Raw genomic sequence first — 20,341 nt, forward strand, 5'->3', positions numbered from 1 at the left:
AAAAAAAAAAAAAAAAAAATATAACAACTACTTTAGAAGCCATCCTCGTGTTGCAGAAGGACAACGTTCAGAAGAGGTTGGGGCCAGGCTCTAATGTGTCCTCCACCACTCAACAATGTCATGACGCTTGGAGTCTACTCCCCTCTGAAATGAGGGACTGCACGGAAGCCCGTGCGATCCCTTCTAGCTTTAAAATCTTATTTCAGGAATAAGATGTCAGTGGCATTTTTCTGTTGTTCAAGAACTGTAACTGGGGCAAAAAGTTCTAAGCACGCCAATTTCCAAATTCAGAGATCTACTAGCAGTGGGAAGCAGCTGTCTCTCTGCAGGGCTTGCAAACGGGGGCTGGGCAGAGCCAGCACAGGAAGGTCACCTTGTCCAAGGCCACACAGGCATGAAGCAGCAAAGTGTACAGTTACATCACAGTCAACTCCAAAGCCCGCATTCCCAGCCAGTGTGTCCCTTCAGTTTCCTGTGAAAACGTCCCGTTCACATTTTTGGTAAAAAGTTTTGATTAAAACAAAGAAGATGAGTGTTCTTCAAGTGGTCCATTTCCCCAATAGTGGAATAAAAAATAAACTTCATAAGCAAGATGTAACAAGGCCAATGAAATACATAATAAGAAAGATTTCCGGTCCTGGATAAGATGGTACGGACAGCACCAGCTGCCAGCTGTCTCTGAATCCAATGCTGGATATGCCAGAGGGGAGAGGAACTCAGGAGGCAGAGGCTGCAGTGAGCCGAGATCGCACCACTGCACTCCAGCCTGGGTGACAGAGCAAGACTCCATCTCAAAACAACAACAGCAACAAAACAAAACAACCATATTAAAGACATCAGGACCTCAACTGAGAAACCTCACTGTGCCATACTAGACAGTAAAATTTAAGAGTTTCAAAGATCAAGAGAAATTCTAATCATTTCTAGACAGAAAAAGTAGATCCCTTTCAAAGAAGCAAGAATCAGATTTCTTGGCAACAACCCTGGATAAAAGTAGATTAAGAGGCTGAGTGTGGTACCTCACACCTGCAATTCCAGCACTTTGGGAGGCTGAGGCAGTTGGATCACTTGAGGTCAGGAGTTCGAGGCCAGCCTGGCCAACATGGTGAAAACCTGTCTCTACTAAATTACAAAAAATTAGCCAGGTATGGTGGCACGTGTCTGTAGTCCCAGCTATGCGGGAGGCTGAGGCACTAGAATCGCTGAGATTGTGCCACTGTACTCCAGCCTGGGTGATAGAGTAAGACTCCGTCTCAAAAAAAAAAAAAAAAAAAGAAAAGAAAAGAAAGAAGAAAAATGAGTCCAGCAGAAAGTAAGAAAAAGTAAATGAAAGAATTTGGGGCTGGGTGCTCACACCTGCAATCCCAGCACTTTAGGAGGCTGAGGTGGGCGGATCACCTGAGGTCAGGAGTTCAAGACCATCCTGGCTAACTTGGTAAAACCCCATCTGTACTAAAAATACAAAAATTAGCTGGCCATGGTGGCACGCGCCTGTAATCCCAGGTAGCTACTCAGGAGTTTGTTGCTGGAAAATCACTTGAACCTGGGAAGCGAGGTTGCAGTGAGCCAAGATCGCACCACTGAATTGCAGCCTGGGATACAGAGTAAAACTCTGTCTCAAAAAAAAGAAAAAAAAAAGGAATTTGATAAATTGTTGAATTGTTGGTCCAAATAAGTTAGGATTTGTTTTTTAAAAGCCCATAAATTGCACTCTGCTCTTTAATGGACTCAACGCAGCAGTGTACCTCCTAGCCATCCCTCAAAGCAGCACAGAAATCTTTCAGGGTTTCCCCTTTTCTCTTCTATTTTTCCTCCCATATCCCCGCTGGCTGGAGGATCTTACTTGATAACTGGTGCTAGAGGCCCAAAAGTCTCTTCATGAGAGCAGAGCATGTCCTGGGTGACATTGCTGAGCAGGGTAGGCTCAAAGAAGTTTTTTCCAAGTTGGTGTCGTTTTCCGCCTGTCACCACGGTGGCCCCCTTACAAACAGCATCATTCACCTGTTTCTCCACCTGCGTGGTGAGGAAGAAAGACAGCTTTCCATATGATACAATCTTTTAGAACATTTAAACTGCAGAAAACTAGAACTAGTTCTTTTTTCTTTAAAAGAAGGTTAAAAATAAAGCATGCTGGTTTCCTTTTGTAGAAGGAACGTTTGCAGAGATTCAGAAGCAAGAGTGCCACCTTCATCCTTGCTCTGTGATCTCTGTGTTGGATCTTCCTACGTGTTGCATGGTCTACTATATATTCACTTCTTTCTAGGCCTGAGGCTCAGCTGTTTCTGGGATTTGCTTTCATTGCATTCTGCGTTATTTCCACCTTCTTGCATGCCATGTAGTCCTCTCTCCTGAACTCAGTGTTTATGGCTTTCTGACACACACATTCTCCTCAAGTAGTTGTTTTAAAAAAGATGCGCTCAGTGTGGTCTACTTTCTGAATTTTCGTACACCAAGTGTCTGGTGTTTTATCTTGTACTCCACCTGATTGATAATTTGCTTGAGTACAGAATTCTGATCCAAAATAACTTCCCTTCGGCACTTAGAGTGCACTTCTGCACTTCTAGTGTTGCTGATGAAGTCTGAGCCAAAAATGGTTCTCACCCTTTATGTGACAGCTTTTTCCTCACCCTTTTATGCGATAGCTATATAGCTTAAATTTTAGACTATGGGAGCACAGAAGATCCTAGGAGATTTTATATATATATATATATATATTTAAAATTACACATATATATTTCCCTTTTCATTCATCCTACACGGTAATCGGTGAAATCTTTCAATCTGCAGAATAATTATTTTCCCCTAATTCTGAGAAGTTTCCATCTATAATTTACCTGGTAATGTCATTTCCTCCATCTTCTCAATTATTTTATTCTAAAACTCCTACTACTCTGACAGGTATTAGTAGTTCAGATTAGTTCTGATTTTTTGGCATTTCTACTCTATTTTTGGCCTATCATTTGCTTTAAACTCCATGAGGTTGCCTACATTTTATTATCTATCTTCAGCTACTGAATCTTGTGACAGTTGTGTCTAATTTCTACAGACTTTGTTTTCACCGCTTCATTTCCTAGAACTTCCTTCTTATCAACAGTTTACAGATGTTCTGTCTTCTCAAAACTCCTGTAGGACACGGTGAGATTCTTAGAAAATTCCTTCCAGTTCCCTAATTTATCTGCTTCCTTCAGGGACTGTTGTGTTTGTTCCTCCTGCCCCTTCCTCTTATGTGCTGCTGGTTATCACACCACGACCCTTGCTTGTTCATCTTTCTGAATGAAGGGCTGAGCTGTCAAAACTAACTAACTTGGTTGACTCCCTCCCAGCCCCAGCAGTGTGTTTGGGGCACACACATACAAAAGAACTGGGTTGATGAGTTTGAGGATGTGTGGCCTGAGTGGTCTTTCTGTTTTAAGTTTGGGTTTATTCTAACTTACAGGTTTCACGTAAGAGCAGCGCCCTTTCCCAAAGGAAGATAGTATTTCTTCAGAAATACTGTCCTGCCCAGAAAAACTGCCTCTGCTGTCTTGGTGGTAGTAGTGGTAGGTAGGGATGGTGGGAAGGACCCACAAAATTGTGCAAAAGTAGAACCAACCAGCTTCATCTCCCCGCCCCATCCCTATTTTCTATACCTACCAATTCTAGAAAGGATCTAGAAACGGTCTGTCATTTAAAATGGTACCAACTTCCTCTGCAGGGTTCCCCTGGGTAGACCCATCTATTTTGACTTCTATTAGCACAATCCCTTCTGAGTTCCAGACGTTCATTACAATGTTTAGTTCACTGGAGTTGTTTTCCCTTCCATTTTCAGCTGATTTTCCTGTTTTTTTGTTTTTGAGACCAAGTCTCACTTTGTTACTCAGGCTGACGTGCAGTGGTGTGATCTCAGCTCACTGCAACCTCCACTTCTTGGGTTTAGGCAGTTCTCTTGCCTCAGCCTCCTGAGTAGCTGGGATTACAGCTGCTTGCCACCACGTCTGGCTAATTTTTCTACTTTTTTTTTTTTTTTTTGTAGGGATGGAGTTTCACTATCGGTCAAGCTGGTCTCGAACTCCTGACCTCAAGTGATCCACCCACTTCAGCCTCCGAAATGCTGGGATTACAGGCGTGAACCACCATGCCTGGCCTTCAGCTGAATTTTCTATAGGGTTTCCGAAAGGTAAATATAGGCATGGATGCATTCTGTCTTTGAGACTCACTCTTTTAACATCCACGCCCCGCTGCAATGCTCTCACAGTGCGTCATCTGCAACTAATCCCCATTAGCTGGGATGGCTTACTTCCTATGAATTTTATATTTTAGAAATAATTCTACTTAACAGGGGTCTACCTTTTTGGTCCCCAAATATAATCTGCTCTGCCCTTTTCTTGTCATATTAATGTGAGGTGCAGGTTTTTTTTTCCTGGAACCCACTCTATGACAGTATGTATACTAAAGGCAACACAACGAACTGTGTTAAACAAGGTAGTTTCCACCAAACTTTTTTCCAGCAAAAAAAGAGATCTCGCGGTCTGCTTGTTTGAAGTCCTGGCATGCAGCACCATCTGGAGGGTAACGTCTGTGTGTTTCCTGTCAGGAAAACATTTCCAAGACAGAATGGTTTCCCAGGCTGGCTGCAAACCAGCATCATCCTGGGCACTTAAAAAATGCCAATGCCTAGGACTACTCCACATCAACCAACACCCAGATAAACTAGCACCCCATCTTCCTGGATGGGTCCCAGGCACCCGTAGCTGGTGATGGCACGGTGTGAGTTAAGGACCACCACTCTAGGACTTGAACCACAGCTGGCCTAGACCCAAATTGCCTTCAGTAGACAAGTGAGTACCTCTGGTTTTCCCCAAGGTCCAAAGTCACCTGTAAAATGCAGGTAGTACCAACGTAAACTTTAATGTATTCTCTTTATCTAGAGTAATCCCAAGGCAGTATCTAGAAATTTATCAGAACTCTGTCAAACCTCCATGCTTCCCTGGGTTTCCCAAGGCAATGGATGCAGGTTCAGCCGAGTTGACGCCCATGGAGTGGAGGCAGCCATGGAGTTAGGGGTTGGCTCTCAGGCTCTGAGCCGGCTGAGAAGCAGCGGTCTGACTGCTTCCCGTGCTGAGTACTGACTCGGCCCTCACTTCCGGTGCTTCGCTGCGCTTCCCGTGCTGAGTACTGACTCGGCCCTCCCTTCCGGTGCTTCGCTGCGCTTCCCGTGCTGAGTACTGACTTGGCTCTCGCTTCCTTCTGGTTCTTCAGGTGCACCCAGGGGCTGGCTGTGCGTTCACTGTGTGTCTCCCTCCAGCCACCTCTCCTCCCTTCTTTCCCACACACAATCTTCAGCTTCTACTGTCTTCCTGATTTAAAATATTCCATTAAAACCATTTCTGGGTGGGTGTGGTGGCTCACGCCTATAATCCCAGAACTTGGGGAGGCTGAGGCAGGTGGATCACCTGAGGTCAGGAGTTCGAGACCAGCCAGGTCAACATGGTGAAACCCTATCTCTACTGAAAAGATAAAAAGTAGCTGGGCGTGGTGGAAGGCACTCAGGAGGTGGAGGCAGGAGAATCACTTGAAGCCAGTGAGGCAAATGTTGCAGTGAGCTGAGATCACACCACTGTACTCCAGCCTGGGCAACAGAGCGAGACTCTGTCTAAAAAAAAAAAAAAAATACTGGATGTTTGATATTATAAGAAAGTTCCTTGTCACTCCAGAAAGGATTTTTTTTAAACAGTAGAATAAGGAGAGAAGTCTCATATAGCTAGTAGTGTGGATTAGAACTTTTTTTAAATAAACAAATTTTTCTTAAAAGCAGTTTCCCTTCAACATCTCTAAATCCTGAACATGGCATCTGCGATCCTGCGCCCCTGCCTGGGATACTTTCACCAAGGAGTGTTCTTGACCAGGATTTTTTCATCAAGAGAAGAAAGAACAGGACAACGTCAGAATTATAGCTGAAATGCAAACTGTCTGAAAACAAAGCCAGTCTTCCCATAGGTGTTCCAAAAGAGGAATAAACTTTGTCTCAAGATCCTACTTGCTGAGGCAGTGAAGGATAGAATTACCACCACTGTAACAAAATTTATGGAAGGCAGTAAGACCTGCAGTGACAGGCTGCAGGAGGCCTCAGTGCGGTGGCAGGGCGCCAGCAGCTCAGGACCAGACACCCGCGACTCAGAAACTGGGAGGCAGAAATTCACTTTTCCCGGGTTTCTCCACTGTTTTCCAAATAGGATTGCTGGGCGCTTTACAAAAATGACTTCTTTGTTTTCAGTTTTTGGTATTTTTTTCCTTTTCAACATCATTTTTTTTAGCTGTTATTATTTTTTTTTAACTTACTTTAACCTTTGTAGTTTTTTAATGAAAATATAGTTGAAAACTCCATCTACTCCATGTATAGATGTAGATGTCTCATACTCTGTGCTTTCTTTAAAATTTATTTTCACTTTTTTGCCTTTCAACATCATTTATTTTTTAGCTGTTATTAATTTTAATTGACAGATGATACTTGGACATTATTTGGGGAGTATGGTGTGATTCTTTGATTCATATATACAATATGTGATGACCAAATCAGGGTAGTTAGCACATCTGTCGCCTCAAATATGGATAGTTTCTTTGTACTGGAAACTTTCAAAATCCACTCTTCTAATAATAGCTATTTGAAAATACACTGTTGCTAATTACAGGCACCCTGCAGTGCTAGAGAACACCAGAGCTTATTCCTCCTGTCCAGCTGTAACATTCTGTCAACCCACCCCTCTATATCTGTACCCACGCGCTCCAGCCAAAGTGTTTCTTGCTGATTAAGCATTTGATACTGAAACCATGAAATTTAATAATACAATAAACTTACCTTTTCTACTGCTTTTTCATTAATTAACGGGCCCTGAGTAGTTCCTTCCTCAAATCCATTACCTACACGCAGGTTCTTCTTGATGGCCTCAGCAAATGCTTTTACAAAGGCATCATGGATGCCCCTTTGCACCAAGAATCGGTTTGAGCAAACACAAGTCTAGACAGGAGACAAAAACACACCCACACAGTTTGTCAGAAGCTGCCTCTTGGTGAAAACGCTTCCCCTGGTGGTTCCGTCTGCGTCTGCGTGCAACCTGCCATTTTCCCCCTCACGTGGGCTCGGCCCCAAAGATAAAAGCACTGAGTCAGCACATGCTCCTCTCCAGTTCCCTCCACAGCTGCTATGCACCTGTGATTAGATGGCAGTAAGGACCTGTATGTAAAAAAAAGAAAAAAGCCGCCCAATCCATGTTTTTTTATCCATAAAATAAATGGCGGGGTTGGTGGAGGGAAGGCGGAAGAATGCAGTTCTCCTGGGAGACTGGGATGCTGCAGCAGAGGGTAAGAGGAATACGGTCCAACACCAACTGACGTTCTTTTCTTTTTGCATACAGGGTCTCAGTCTGTTGCCCAGGCTGCAGTGCAGTAGTGGTGAGTTCACTGTAGCCTTGACCTCCAAGGCTCAAGAGATTCTTCCACCTCAGCCCCCCAAGTATGTGGGACTGTAGGCACTTGCCACCATGCCCACTTAAATTTTAAATTTTTTTGGCTGCACACGGTGGCTCATGCCTGTAATCAGCTCTTTGCGAGGCTGGTGGGTGGATCACCTGAGGTCAGGAGTTCGAGACTGGCCTGGCCAACACAGGGAAACCTGTCTCTACTAAAAACACAAAAATTAGCTGGGTGTGATGGTGCATACCTGTATCCCAGTCACTCGGGAGGCTGAGGCAGGAGGACCTCTTCAACCTGGGAGGTGGAGGTTGCAGTGAGCTGAGATTGCACCACTGCACTGCAGCCTAGGCAACAGAGGGAGACTTTGTCTTAAAAAAAAAAAAAATTTGTAGAGACAGAGTCTCACTCTGTTGCCCAGGCTGGTCTCCAACTCCTGAGCTCAAGTGATCCTCCTGCCTTGGCCTCCCAGAGTGCTGGGATTATAGCTGTGAGCCACCATACTTATCCCTAAGTTGTATGTAGCTTTATAGTGTAACTGATGGTAACACATACTGGCATTTTGTGTTTATAAAGGAAAATACACCTATTTCTGACAAAACCAAGCTTATTTAGGTTATGTGAAAGAGAAAAACTTTATTCCCAAAGGCCAAAGCAAGGATGAAAATCATCTGATAAAGAAGATCACACAACATTTCATAACTTTTTTTCCCATATAACCTTTCAGGGGTATTTATTCTGTTTCTAGAATGCATTTAAAATTGCATACTGGTGGCACCCTTACGATGAATGTTGACGCATATTTAAGAAGGCAAGATCCTAGAAGTGGAAGACAGGACCCTGGGCTCAAAGTCCCAGCTCCTCAGCAGAGTTGAGACTATGGCCCAGGGATATCTGACCTCAAGTCACTTTTTCTTTCTAGAGTTTCATTTCCTTATCTGTAAAATGCAATGTCTGTAGAGCAGATAACTGTGAAGGTCCCGGATAGATCAAATATTCCAGGATTTCCTATGAAGACATGAGCTCAGGCCTCTGTTCCCCCAGGACAGGCTGGGAAATCAGAACCCCTCAGAAACACTGCTGGCATAGGCCTGTCCCTGTGGGGCGCCTTTGATGCGCCCTCCATCTCGAGAGCGGGGCCCCGCTAGTCGTAGCAGGCAGCAGGGTTTTGAGTTTTCCCTGCCACCACCCTCCACAGTTTCTTACCTTCTTTCCCTTAACACTGTGGGCCTCAGAGACCCCAGCTGTTCAAGGCTGTTCTGTGTCTGAGCAGATGATTTTATCATTCAATAGAGAAAAGATCAATGAGAGAAAACTATAAAAATAACCAGATTCAAAGGGCAGGGGAAAGAAGAAAAGAGAGAACAATTTGACCACAGGGCATCTGCTGTTCAGAAAACTCTTTGAAGCCCGGGGCTGTGCTTTACTTTTGGGAGGCCCTCTGAGCCTCGTATAGTCCCTGGTTTAAAAAAAAAAAAGGAAGGCACACACTAAATACTTGCTGAAAGAATCAATGAATAAAGAATGAATAATGGAAGGAACCAAAAAGTTTCCTTCTGGGATATAAGGCAGCAGAGGTGGTGCGATCATTGTAATACACACACACTCTCACAAACATACACACTCACACATGCACACACAAACACACATCCTGAAATACTTCCAGGACTCACCTGTCCAGCGTTCCTAAATTTAGATGCCATTGCCCCTGCCACGGCCTGGTCCACGTTGGCACTGTCAAATACTATAAATGGAGCGAGGCCACCCAGCTCCATGGACACCCTTTTCACAGAGTTTGCTGCATGGCGTAACAGGACCTGTGACAGAGGAGAGAATGAGTGAGCACAGAAATCCGCTACCAGGACTCTTAAGCTTTTGTTTAAAAAAATTACCAAAGAGTGAAAAAAGCAAGGTGCACAGTAGTGTACATGGGATAAGTCTTTGCATAAGAAAAGGGAGAAATAAGAATACGAATTTATGTTTGTTTGTGTTTGATAAACACTGGGAAGAGGCTGGGTATGGTAGTGTGCACCTGAAATCCCAGCACTTTAAGAGGCTGAGGTGGGAGGATTACTTCAGGCCAGGGGTTCCAGACCAGCCTGGGCAACATAGTGAGACTCCAGTTCAAAAACTAACTAAATAAATAAATTAGTAAAAGAAACACTGGGATGACAAAACACTAAAAATCGTAACTTATAGAAAGGGGGAGGGAGTTAGGGCTGGGGAAAGGATGAGACTTGTCACAGTAAACATTAATACTGTCTTAATTTCTGAACCATAGAAGTAAGTGTATTATCTGTTTAAAACAATTATATGATGGGCTTAAAACTCATAGAGATAAGGTAATAAAATCACCTAGTATCCCACAGCCCATAGCTTGCACTGATAGCATTTTAAAGTATATCCATTTAGAATTTAGCCATGCAGGTTACATTTTTTTTAAATGTACATTTTATTAAAAAAAAAAACGGATAGTATAATTATATAATAATACAGTTTTGTCACCTGCTTTATCTTCCCAATGAATCATATATTTGGGACATCTATCTTAACTCATAACACTTTATGCCTTGCTTCTTTAATGTAACACTAATGTGAAGATCCTCTTGTCAGCACGTGTTTCTAGAACTTTATTTATTATTATTATTATTATTCGAAATGGAGTCTCACTCTGTCACCCAGACTGGAGTGCAATGGCACAATCTCTGGTTACTGCAGTCTCCACCTTCTGGGTTCAAGCAATTCTTCTGCCTCAGCCTCCCGAGTACCTGGGATCCCAAGCAGCTGGGATTACAGGCATGTGCCAACACACCTGGCTAATTTTTGTATTTTTATTAGGGATGGGGTTTTGCCATGTTAGCCAGGCTGGTCTTAAACTCCTGACCTCAACTGATCTGCTGCCTCGGCCTCCCAAAGTGCTGGGATTACAGGCGTGAGCCACTGTCTCCAGCCTAGAACATTCCTTTAGATGCTTGCATGGTATTCCCTTGCATGGCTGTTCTGTCATTTATGCATCCAGGCCCCAGCTGTTGCACATTTAGGTTGTTTCCATCCTTGCTGTTAAAAACAACACTGTGATTATTCCTTCAGGACGAACATTAGAATTGCTGGCTGAGTGTACAATCGTAAGGCTTTTGATACACATAGCTATTACAGTTTAAATATCCAGTAGGAGATTTCATAGCCTAAGGAGCTGCACAGGAAGGTTTAAGTGTTTTATTAAGGATAATAGGTCTTTGTCTAGTCATGGCTTCAGGAAAGATGGGACCACACTTGAGATGACTCAAGAGAAACAGGCAGTGCTGACAAGCCCAAGGTGGCTCTAGGATTGTCCCCGAAGTGATGTGCACTCTGGCGTCATGAGTATTGTGACAGGGTTCTCGTAAAAACCCAGAGTGGCTGGAAGCTGGGCCTGTGCAGGGACCCTGTCCACGCCCTTATGTTCATATTTCAGCAATCAAATGGTAGTAACAGTCTTCTCTAAAACATGACTGTTCAACAAAGTAATTCAAATTTTAAGACGAAACATATTTCTTTATTGGATGCAATGTAACTATTTTTTAAAATCTTGTTTTTTTATGTTCTTATTTGAAAAATTTTAAGAAACGTCATTGATTTTCCAGGATTTGCTTCAGTGCAAAACGATTCTCCCTGCTGGGTCACTCCCTTTTGCCTCCCCCTGGCCTTGGGCACAGGTCCTGTCTCTGGGGTCTGCCCCTCCACCTGCACTGGCTCTTGTGTCCCCTGACATCGTCCTCTCCCCGCTCAGTCTCTGCTTCTCCAGGAGGGCGGCTTGCCCTGGCCACTGGGTATGGTATGAACTCCTGTCATGTCTTAACATATCTTTTCAGCTCCAGTTCCCATGGGCTGACCTCCTCAGGGCCTCAGTTTCCAAAGACAGCATGTGATTGATTTATTGGCCTGGCCCATCTTTTTTTTTTTTTTTTTTTTTTTTGAGTTTAGGAGTAGAAGTTTAATAGGCAAAAGAAGGAGAAAAATGGAAAACAGCTCTCTCTCTAGTGAAGGAGAGGGGACTTCCGAGAGGAAACGGCCCTGGCCCCGCCCACTTTCTATGCCAGGGTACTTGTCCCAGGTCACCAGCCAGCCACGATTTCTGTTTCGCCCAAGTCAATGGCCACTCACGGTTCAGTTCTCTGAACAGGGGAAGAAATGGGGTATCAGATGCTTTACAACATGGCTGCTGTCCTCTCAGTGGGGCCTTTCGAGGGGCGGCCCCCCTTAGCAAGGGGCAAGGGCAGGATAGGCATCCCTAGAACAGGCTCGCTGTGTGCACCTGAGTTACAAGGCAAGGTTCTACCCCCCAGGACCAGGCGCTCAGCTGCTGATCTCTGCGAAGCCCAGCCCGGCAGAGGCGCTGGCTGCATGCGTTAGTTATCCTTTTAGCTATACTTGTCATGTTTCCCACTCAGTCACTTGAGGTGCATCACTGTCCTGGGTTAAGAGGAGTAAAGCCGTACTTGGCAGGGTCACGGGTGGTATTTCCTGGAGCCCTGTTAAATAAGGATAGTTTGCTGAGAAAACTGAGAGAAAGCAATGGATGGCTTGCTCCCCTTTGCCTGGCACCCTGAGAATTTCTCTGGCTTGAATGACGAAGGATTTACAACCCTTTATCCCAGGCTTCCTCTTTTTTTCTAACTACTTGGTAGTAACATTTGAATCCTTCTATGGGTAAGTTTGCATTGTAAGAACCACTGATCAAGGGTAGCAGTTTATAGATCTAAAAATTCCTTTCTTTTCTCATATATATATATACATATATACATATACATATATACATATACATATATATATATACACATATATATATATACATATATATATATACACATATATATATATACACACATATATATATACACATATATATATATATAAGAACTTATATTTTAAAACATAAATAAATATAAAAATATATTTTTTTTTTTTTTTTTTTTTTTTTTTAGGCAAAGTCTTGCTCTGTCATCAGGCTGGAGTGCAGTGGCGTGATCTTGGCTCACTGCAACCTCTGACTCCCTGGCTCAAGCGATTCTCCTGCCTTAGCCTCCCGAATAGCTGGGATTACAGGCACGCGCCACCATGCCCAGCTAATTTTTGTATTTTTAGTAGAGACAGGGTTTCTCCATGTTGGCCAGGATCGTCTCGATTTTCTGATCTCGTGATCCACCCGCCTTGGCCTCCCAAAGTGCTGGGATTACAGGTGTGAGCCACCATGCCCGGCTAAATATTCCTATTTCTAATATTAATGAATGGTAGGATTCCAAAGCACTTCTCCCTGAGTATGAGTTTATGGCATAACAAAAGTGATTATGGTTGGGAGCCATTAAAATTACATTATTCCAGCCAGGTATGCTGGCCCACACCTGTAATCCCAGGACTTTTGGAGGTCGAGGAAGGAGGATCACTTGAGGCCAGGAGTTCCAGACCAGCCTGGCCAACATGGCGAAACCTCATCTCTACAGAAAATACAAAAATTAGCCAGGCGTAGTGGCACAGGTCTGTAATCGTGGCTATTCAAGAGGCTGAGGCACAAGAATCATTTGAACCCAGGAAGCGGAGGTTACAGTGAGACAAGAACACACCACTGCAGTCCCGCCTAGGCGACAGGCCAACTGTCTCCAAAAAAAAAATTACATTATTCCTTCCTGCTTCTCATGGTTTCTAAAATGACCATAGATTCACAAGAGCTTTGAAATTAGACTTTTTAATTTTTATTATTTTTTGACATGGGGTCTCACACATATTGCCTAGGCTGGAGTGCAGTGGTGAGATCATGACTCACTGCAGCCTTGACCTCACAGGCTCAAGTGATCCTCTCACCTCAGCCTCCCAAGTAGCTGGGAGTGCAGGTGTGTGCCACCAAGCCTGGTTGTTCTGTTTTGTTGTGTAGAGACAAGGCTTCACCATGTTGCCTAGGTTGGTCTCAACCTCCTTGGGCTCAAGCGATCCTCTTGCCTTGGCCGAATAGTATGAGTAGACACGTATATGTGGATGTGTACATATAAACCAGTAGAAAAAAAGCACACCTTCTGAAGAGAAACACCATAAACAAAAACTTTTGTTCTACTTTGATTTTTTTCTCTTTTGGACATTTAAAAGGATAAATGAATATCTACTTAATAGGTACACATGTTAATTTTTCAGGAAAGAACATTTTATTATGGCTGGGCGCGGTGGCTCACGCCTGTAATCCTAGCACTGTGGGAGGCTGAGGTAGATGGATCACCTGAGGTCAGAAGTTCAAGACCAGCCTGGCCATCATGGTGAAACCCCATCTTTATTAAAAAAAAAACAAAACACTTTATTACTTAAGGGGGAAAAAACCTCAAAGAAAAAGAGCTTTCCATTTCTCTAAGTACATTCAGACTAAACACAATTTTTGTTCAATTCAGAAACATCCATTTCAACATTAATTGTGTGTTTCTAGAATCTCTAATTCTAGATTATTAAAAGAAACATGCATTCTAGAATTGAAAAAAATGCAGTGGAGAACTTTCAGTCACTTCACATACAACAAATAATGCAAACATAATGGGACCATCACTGCCCCAGTTTCTTTGGTCTTCGTCAAGCGGGAACCTATGTCATGCCATAAAGAACTGTCAAAAATGTCTCCAGAGGATGGTCAGATATTGCTTTATTCAACCAACAGACCTTTTTGTTTTTGAGAGTCTTGCTCTGTCACTCAGTCTAAAGTGCATTGGTGCAAACTCGGCTCACTGCAACCTCTGCCTCCTGGGTTCAAGTGATTCTCATGCCTCAGCCACCTGAGTACCTGGGATTACAGGTGCGCACCACCATGCCTGGTTAATTTTTGTATGTTCTGTAGAGACGGGGTTTCACCATGTTGGCCAGACTGGTCTTGAACTCCCGGCCTCTAGTGATCTGCCCACTTCAGCCTCCCAAAGTGCTGGAATTACAGGTGTGAGCCACCATGCCTGGCTTGCAATAGAGCTTTTAATACTCTGCTGGAAATCTTTCCAAAATTGGTGATCAGAATGAAATAGTACTTTTGTAACCTATCAAGATAAAATATTAGAAAGACATTTGTTTTCTTTGAGACTTGAGTCACATACCTTTCCTGTAGTTGTTGAACCAGTAAAGGAAATTTTGGACACCAGAGGATCCGTACAAATCACCTCCCCTACTTCCGCGGCATTCTTTCGAGAGCAGGGAATGACATTGTAGACTCCCGGAGGAATTCCAGCCTGGCTTGCAAGCTATAAAGAGAAACAGTAAACATATGGCAACAATTTATCAAACTGAAAAAAAAAAATAAAAAAGGAATAAATAGATGTTTAATCCAAAAAGTAATGGAAAAAAAATTAAGCTGACACTGGGGACAGAGTAAGAATATATTTGGAACGTAGATATGATTCTTATTAGTGCTAAAGTCACATTAATATTAATATGTTGTTAAACATCATTACAGTAAAATTTCTACCAGGCTCGATGGCTCGCGTCTGTAATCCCAGCACTTGTGGAGGCAGAGGTGGGAGGATCACTTGAACCCTGGAGGGTGAGGTTACAGTGAGCTAAGATCACATCACTGCACTCCAGCCTGGGAAACAGAGCAAGAACCTGTCTCCAAAAAAAAAAAAAAAAAATTCCTGGAGTATAAGTTTCTTTCTTTCTTTTTTTCTGGAGACGGAGTCTTGCTCTGTCACCTACACTAGAGTGCATTGGCACAATCTCCACTCATTGCAACTTCCGCCTCCCAGATTCAAGTGACTCTCCTGCCTCAGTCTTCCCAGTAGCTAGGATTACAGGTATGCACCGGCTAATTTTTGTAGTTTTAGTAGAGACAGGGTTTCACCATGTTAGCCAGGCTTGTCTTGAACTCCTGACCTCAAGTGATCTGCCCACTTCAGCCTCCCAAAGTGCTAGGATTACAGGTGTGAGCCACCGCGCCTGGCCAGAGCATAAATTTCAATACTGTCTTCTGTTCAAACAAACAAACAAACAAATAAAAAGCCCTGAATTTCTATCCTGAGAAAAATCAGAAAAGATGCCAAACAAAAAGTTATCTGAATCACCTGTAGAATCAAGGGCGGGAAAGTGGAAAGGGGCATTCAGTGAGCACATACTAGGTGCAGGGCAGCAGGGCAAAGCCTTTCCAAAGGTGATTTCCCAGGGAAGCGATGAAGAAAGGAGGCACAGCAGAGAAGAGTCCAGCCAATGCCACATGCTAGTGAGTAACAGAACACGCGTGCAAACCCACAGCTGCCTGAGCCGGACACTCATGCTCTTTCGGTAGAGATTCCCTTTGGATAAGGCATATCCTGAATTATTTTAATTTCCAGATTCCATTAACACTTAGCTTATTACGTAAATCTGACTGGAGATTCTGGGAGGACAGTGGTAACAGCAGAGTTTGTGAACCGCCCTCAATGTCATCATGAAAATAGCACTTAGCAAACCCAAAATCTCAGAGACATTCACAAGACAATTATAACAGACATTTACAACAAGATGAGATGGCAAGGTGTCTCCACAATAAACCACAAGTTACAGGTGGGTGAGAATACACCACCTGCGTTGACAAGACCTGAGTGTCCTATTGGCACCTGTGTAAGAGGAAGCAGGGGGCAGCAACAGGCCATGTGATGTACCCCATAACCGAGAACCCCAAATAGTCCACAGCTGTTCCATCTGAGGACAGCAGCTGTAAGTGAACGGGTCTTGCCTTATCAATGGCAGGTGAATACGTGGGACGCTGCAGGAAGGACTGAAGGGCAGTCCTGGAACCATGTGAAGAAGGGCGAGGAGGCGCCGATACAGGCAGGGGAAGGAGGCTCAGGAAGCAAGCTGCCTTATCTCTTCTCGACACACAAGGAAGCAGAAGGTACTCTGTGAAGGTAAAGAAGCTATTTCTAACGGGGCCTTCTTCCAGAAGTTCAAGAAAACGAACTTCACATAAAAATAAACAAAATTCTGAGAAAGCATTGAGGTCAAATCCCATACAAAATTGTTAAAAGAAAAAAGAAGCTAGGTGTGGTGGCTTATGCTTGAAACCCCAGCACTTTGAGAGGCCAAGGTAGGAGGATCACGTGAGCCCAGAAGTTCTAGACCAGCCTGGGCAACACAGTGAGACCCTATCTCTACAAAAAATAAAAAACAACATTAGCTGGGTGTGGTGGTGCACACCTGTGAGATATGGCAAGGGTTCTCTTCAAACCGCCTGCTCTTTGTTCTTTAATCCAAGTACCCCCGCACCTTCTATTCTCCTGTTCTTCTATGTTACCACACGCCCAGCCATGCCACAGCCCCAGCTCACATTCCTTTCCTTATCTGAGAAAGGACTGGCTCTCTAGTTCACTGCAGATGACCCCTTCCTCCTCTCCCCTCTCTCCGATCATGCGTCCACCTTATCTAAGAAAGTTTAACTGTTTAGCCAACCAGGCCTTGTTTAGATTGTGTGGTCCAACCCTTGACAAAAGAGGAAAGACACAGAAGCGGATGCCACATTACAGATAATTGAAAACCCCTGCTTCCTTTTGTTCTGTATGCTCTTGCCATTGCTCCATGCAAGATGCACCCTTCTGCAGAAGTAAATTTGCTTTGCTGAGAAATGTTTTGTCTGAGTGCTCACTTTTTCTTATGACACAGCTTTATTTCTAACAACACCTGTGATCCCAGCTACTCGGGAGGCTGAGGCAGGAGAACTGCTTGAGCTTTCGAGGTTGAGGATGCAGTGAACTGTGTTCACACCACTGCACTCTGGCCTGGGTGACAGAGTGAGACCCTGTCTCAAGAAAAAAATAAGAAGAAGAAGAAGTAGAATAATATCCCTATAGACAACAAAAGCATATCAGAAAGACATGCCTACAAAACAGACCCAAACTGGGCTGGGCATAGTGGCTCATGCTTGTAATCCCGGCACTTTGGGAGGCCAAGGTGGGTGGATTGCTTGAGGTCAGGAGTTCAAGACCAGCCTGGCCAACCTGGTGAAACCTCCTCTCTACTAAAAATACAAAAAAAAATTAGCTGGGCATGGTGGCGCATGCCTGGAATCCCAGCTACTCGGGAGGCTGAGGCAGGAGAATTGCCTGAACCCAGGAGGCGGAGGTTGCGGTGAGCCGAGATTGCGCCATTGCACTCCAGCCTGGGTAACAAGAGCGAAACTCCGACTTAAAAAAAAAACAAAACCCAGACCCAAACCGTAACTTACAATTTCAAAACAAGGAAAAAGATGACAAGAAAATTATACCAAGACCCAAAAGAACAACCAACATGAACTGTAGCCAGAAAACTTTGGAAATGAGGTGAAGGAATACAGGAAAGAATCAATTTAGTAATGGGGGACTTGAATACTCCACTGACAGCACTAGACAGGTCATCAAAACAGAAAGGTAACAGAGAAACACTGGACTTAAACTATACCCTGGAACAAATGGACTTGGCAGATATTTATAGAAGACTTTACCCAATAACTGCAGAATATACATTCTATTTATTAGCGCATGGAACTTTCCCCAAGATAGACCATATCAAGCCTCAATAAATTTAAGAAGATTTATTGAAGAATTTAAGAAGATGGAAATTACATCAAGCACTCTCTCAGACCACAGTGGAATAAAGCTGGAAATCAACTCCAAAAGGAACCTTCAAAACCATGCAAATACATGGAAATTAAATAACTTTCTTCTGAATGATCATTAGGTCAAAAATGAAATCAAGATGGAAATTAAAAAATTCTTTGAACTGAATGAACAGTGGCACAACCTATCAAAACCTCTGGGATACAGCAAAGGCGATGCCAAGAGCCAAGTTCATAGCCCTAAATGCTGACAATCAAAAAGTCTGAAAGAGCATAAACAGATAATCACAGGCCACACCTCAAGGAACTAGAGAAACGAGAACAAACCAAACCCAAACCCAGAAGAAGAAAGGAAATAACCAAGATCAGAGCAGAACTAAATGAAATAGAAACAAACAATACAAAAGATAAATGAAACAAAAGCTGATTCTTTGAAGAGACAAATAAAACTGATAGAACATTAATTAGCAAGATTAACCCAGAAGAGAAGAGAGAAAATCCAAATAAGCTCAACTAGAAATGAAATGGAAGATATTACAACTGGTACCACAGAAGTACAAAAGATCATCCAAGGCTACTATGAACACTGTCACATGCATAAACTAGAAAACATAGAGGAGATGGATAAATTCCAGGACACATACAACCCTCCTAGCTTAAATCAGGAAGAATGAGATACCCTGAACAGACCAATAAGAAGTAGGAAGATTGAAATGGTAATAAAAAATTAGCAACAAAAAAAGTTCAGGACCAGATGGATTCACAGCAGAATTCTATCAGCCATTTAAAGAAGAATTGATACCAATCCTATTAACACTATTCTACAAGATAGAGAAAGTGGGAACCCTCCCTTAATCATTCTATGAAGCCAGTATCACCCTAATACCAAAACCAGGAAAGGACATAACCCAAAAGAAAAATTACAGACCGTATCTCTGATGAACACAGATGCAAAAATCCTTAACAAAATACTAGCTAACCAAATCCAAGAACATATCAAAAAGATGATCAAGTGGGTTTCATACCAAGAATGCAGGGATAGTTTAACATAAGCAAGTCAATAAATGTGATATACCACATAACCAGAATTGAAAACAAAAATCATATGATCATCTCAATAGATGCAGAAAAGCATTCAACAACATCCAGCATCGCTTTAGGATTAAAACTCTCAGCAAAACAGACGTACCTCAATGTAATATAAGCCATCTATAATAAACCTACAGACGACATAATGCTGAATAGGGAGAAGTTGAAAGCATTCCCTTTGAGAACTGTAACAAGAAGACAAGGGTGCCCCCTCCCACCACTTCTCCTCAACATAGTACTGGAAGTCCTAGCCAGAGCAATCAGACAAGAGAAAGAAAGAAAGGGCATCCAAATCAGCAAAGTGAAACTGCCCCTTTTGTTGATAATATGATTGTTTGTTGATAATATGATTGTTTACCTAGAAAACCCTAAACACCTCTCCAGGAAGCTCCTAGAACTGATAAAAGAATTCAGTAAAGTTTCCAGATACAAAGTTAAGGTACACAAATCAGTAGCTGTTCTATACACCAACAGCAACCAGGCTGAGAAATCAAGAATTCAACCTCTTTTATAACAGCTGCAAAAATATATTTGTATAAAATACTTAGGAATATATCTAACTAAGGAGGTGAAAGACCTCTACAAGGAAAACTATAAAACACTGCTGGAAGAAATCATAGGTGACACAAACAAATGGAAATACATCCCCTGCTTGTGGGTGGATAGAATCAATATTGTGAAAACGACCATTTGCCAAAAGCAATCTATAAATTCAATGCAATTCCCATCAAAATACCTTTGTCATTCTTCACAGAACTAGAAAAAACAATCCTGGCCGGGCGTGGTGGCTCACGCCTGTAATCCAAGCAGTTTGGTGGCCAAGGCGGGCAGATCACCTGAGGTCAGGAGGTCAAGACCACCTGACCAACATGGTGAAATCCCGTCTTAAAAAAAAAAAAAAAATCCTAAAATTTATATGGAACCAAAAAAGAGCCTGCATAGCCAAAGCAAGACTAAACAAAAAGAATAAATCTGAAGGCATTACATTACCTGATTTCAAATTATACTATAAGACCATAATCACCAAAACAGCATGCTATTGGCATAAAATAGGCAGACAGACCAATGGAACAGAATAGGACCAGAAATAAAGCCAAATACTTAAAGGCAACTGATCTTTGACAAAGCAAACAAAAACATAAAGCGGGAAAAGGACACCCTATTCAACAAATGGTGCTGGGATAATTGGCTAGCCACATGTAGAAGAATAAAACTGGATCCTCATCTCTCACCTTAGACAAAAATAAA

General features: G+C 42.9%; 1 protein-coding gene across 1 annotated transcript in view; it reads right to left on the reverse strand.

Moving 5' to 3' along the window:
* The window catches only part of ALDH5A1 (aldehyde dehydrogenase 5 family member A1), a 34,541-nt gene that overhangs the window by 2,757 nt on the left and 11,443 nt on the right, over positions 1 to 20,341 (reverse strand). Inside the window, exons 5-8 of the mRNA XM_017505247.2 lie at positions 14,541 to 14,684; positions 9,120 to 9,263; positions 6,836 to 6,994; positions 1,844 to 2,013 (exon numbers count right to left, since the gene is read on the reverse strand). Of these exons, the coding sequence (XP_017360736.1) occupies positions 1,844 to 2,013; positions 6,836 to 6,994; positions 9,120 to 9,263; positions 14,541 to 14,684 (617 nt within the window). The remainder of the gene's footprint in view (positions 1 to 1,843; positions 2,014 to 6,835; positions 6,995 to 9,119; positions 9,264 to 14,540; positions 14,685 to 20,341) is intronic.

The sequence above is a fragment of the Cebus imitator genome, unplaced genomic scaffold, assembly GCF_001604975.1.
Source record: "Cebus imitator isolate Cc_AM_T3 unplaced genomic scaffold, Cebus_imitator-1.0 Scaffold335, whole genome shotgun sequence".
Taxonomy (NCBI): domain Eukaryota; kingdom Metazoa; phylum Chordata; class Mammalia; order Primates; family Cebidae; genus Cebus; species Cebus imitator.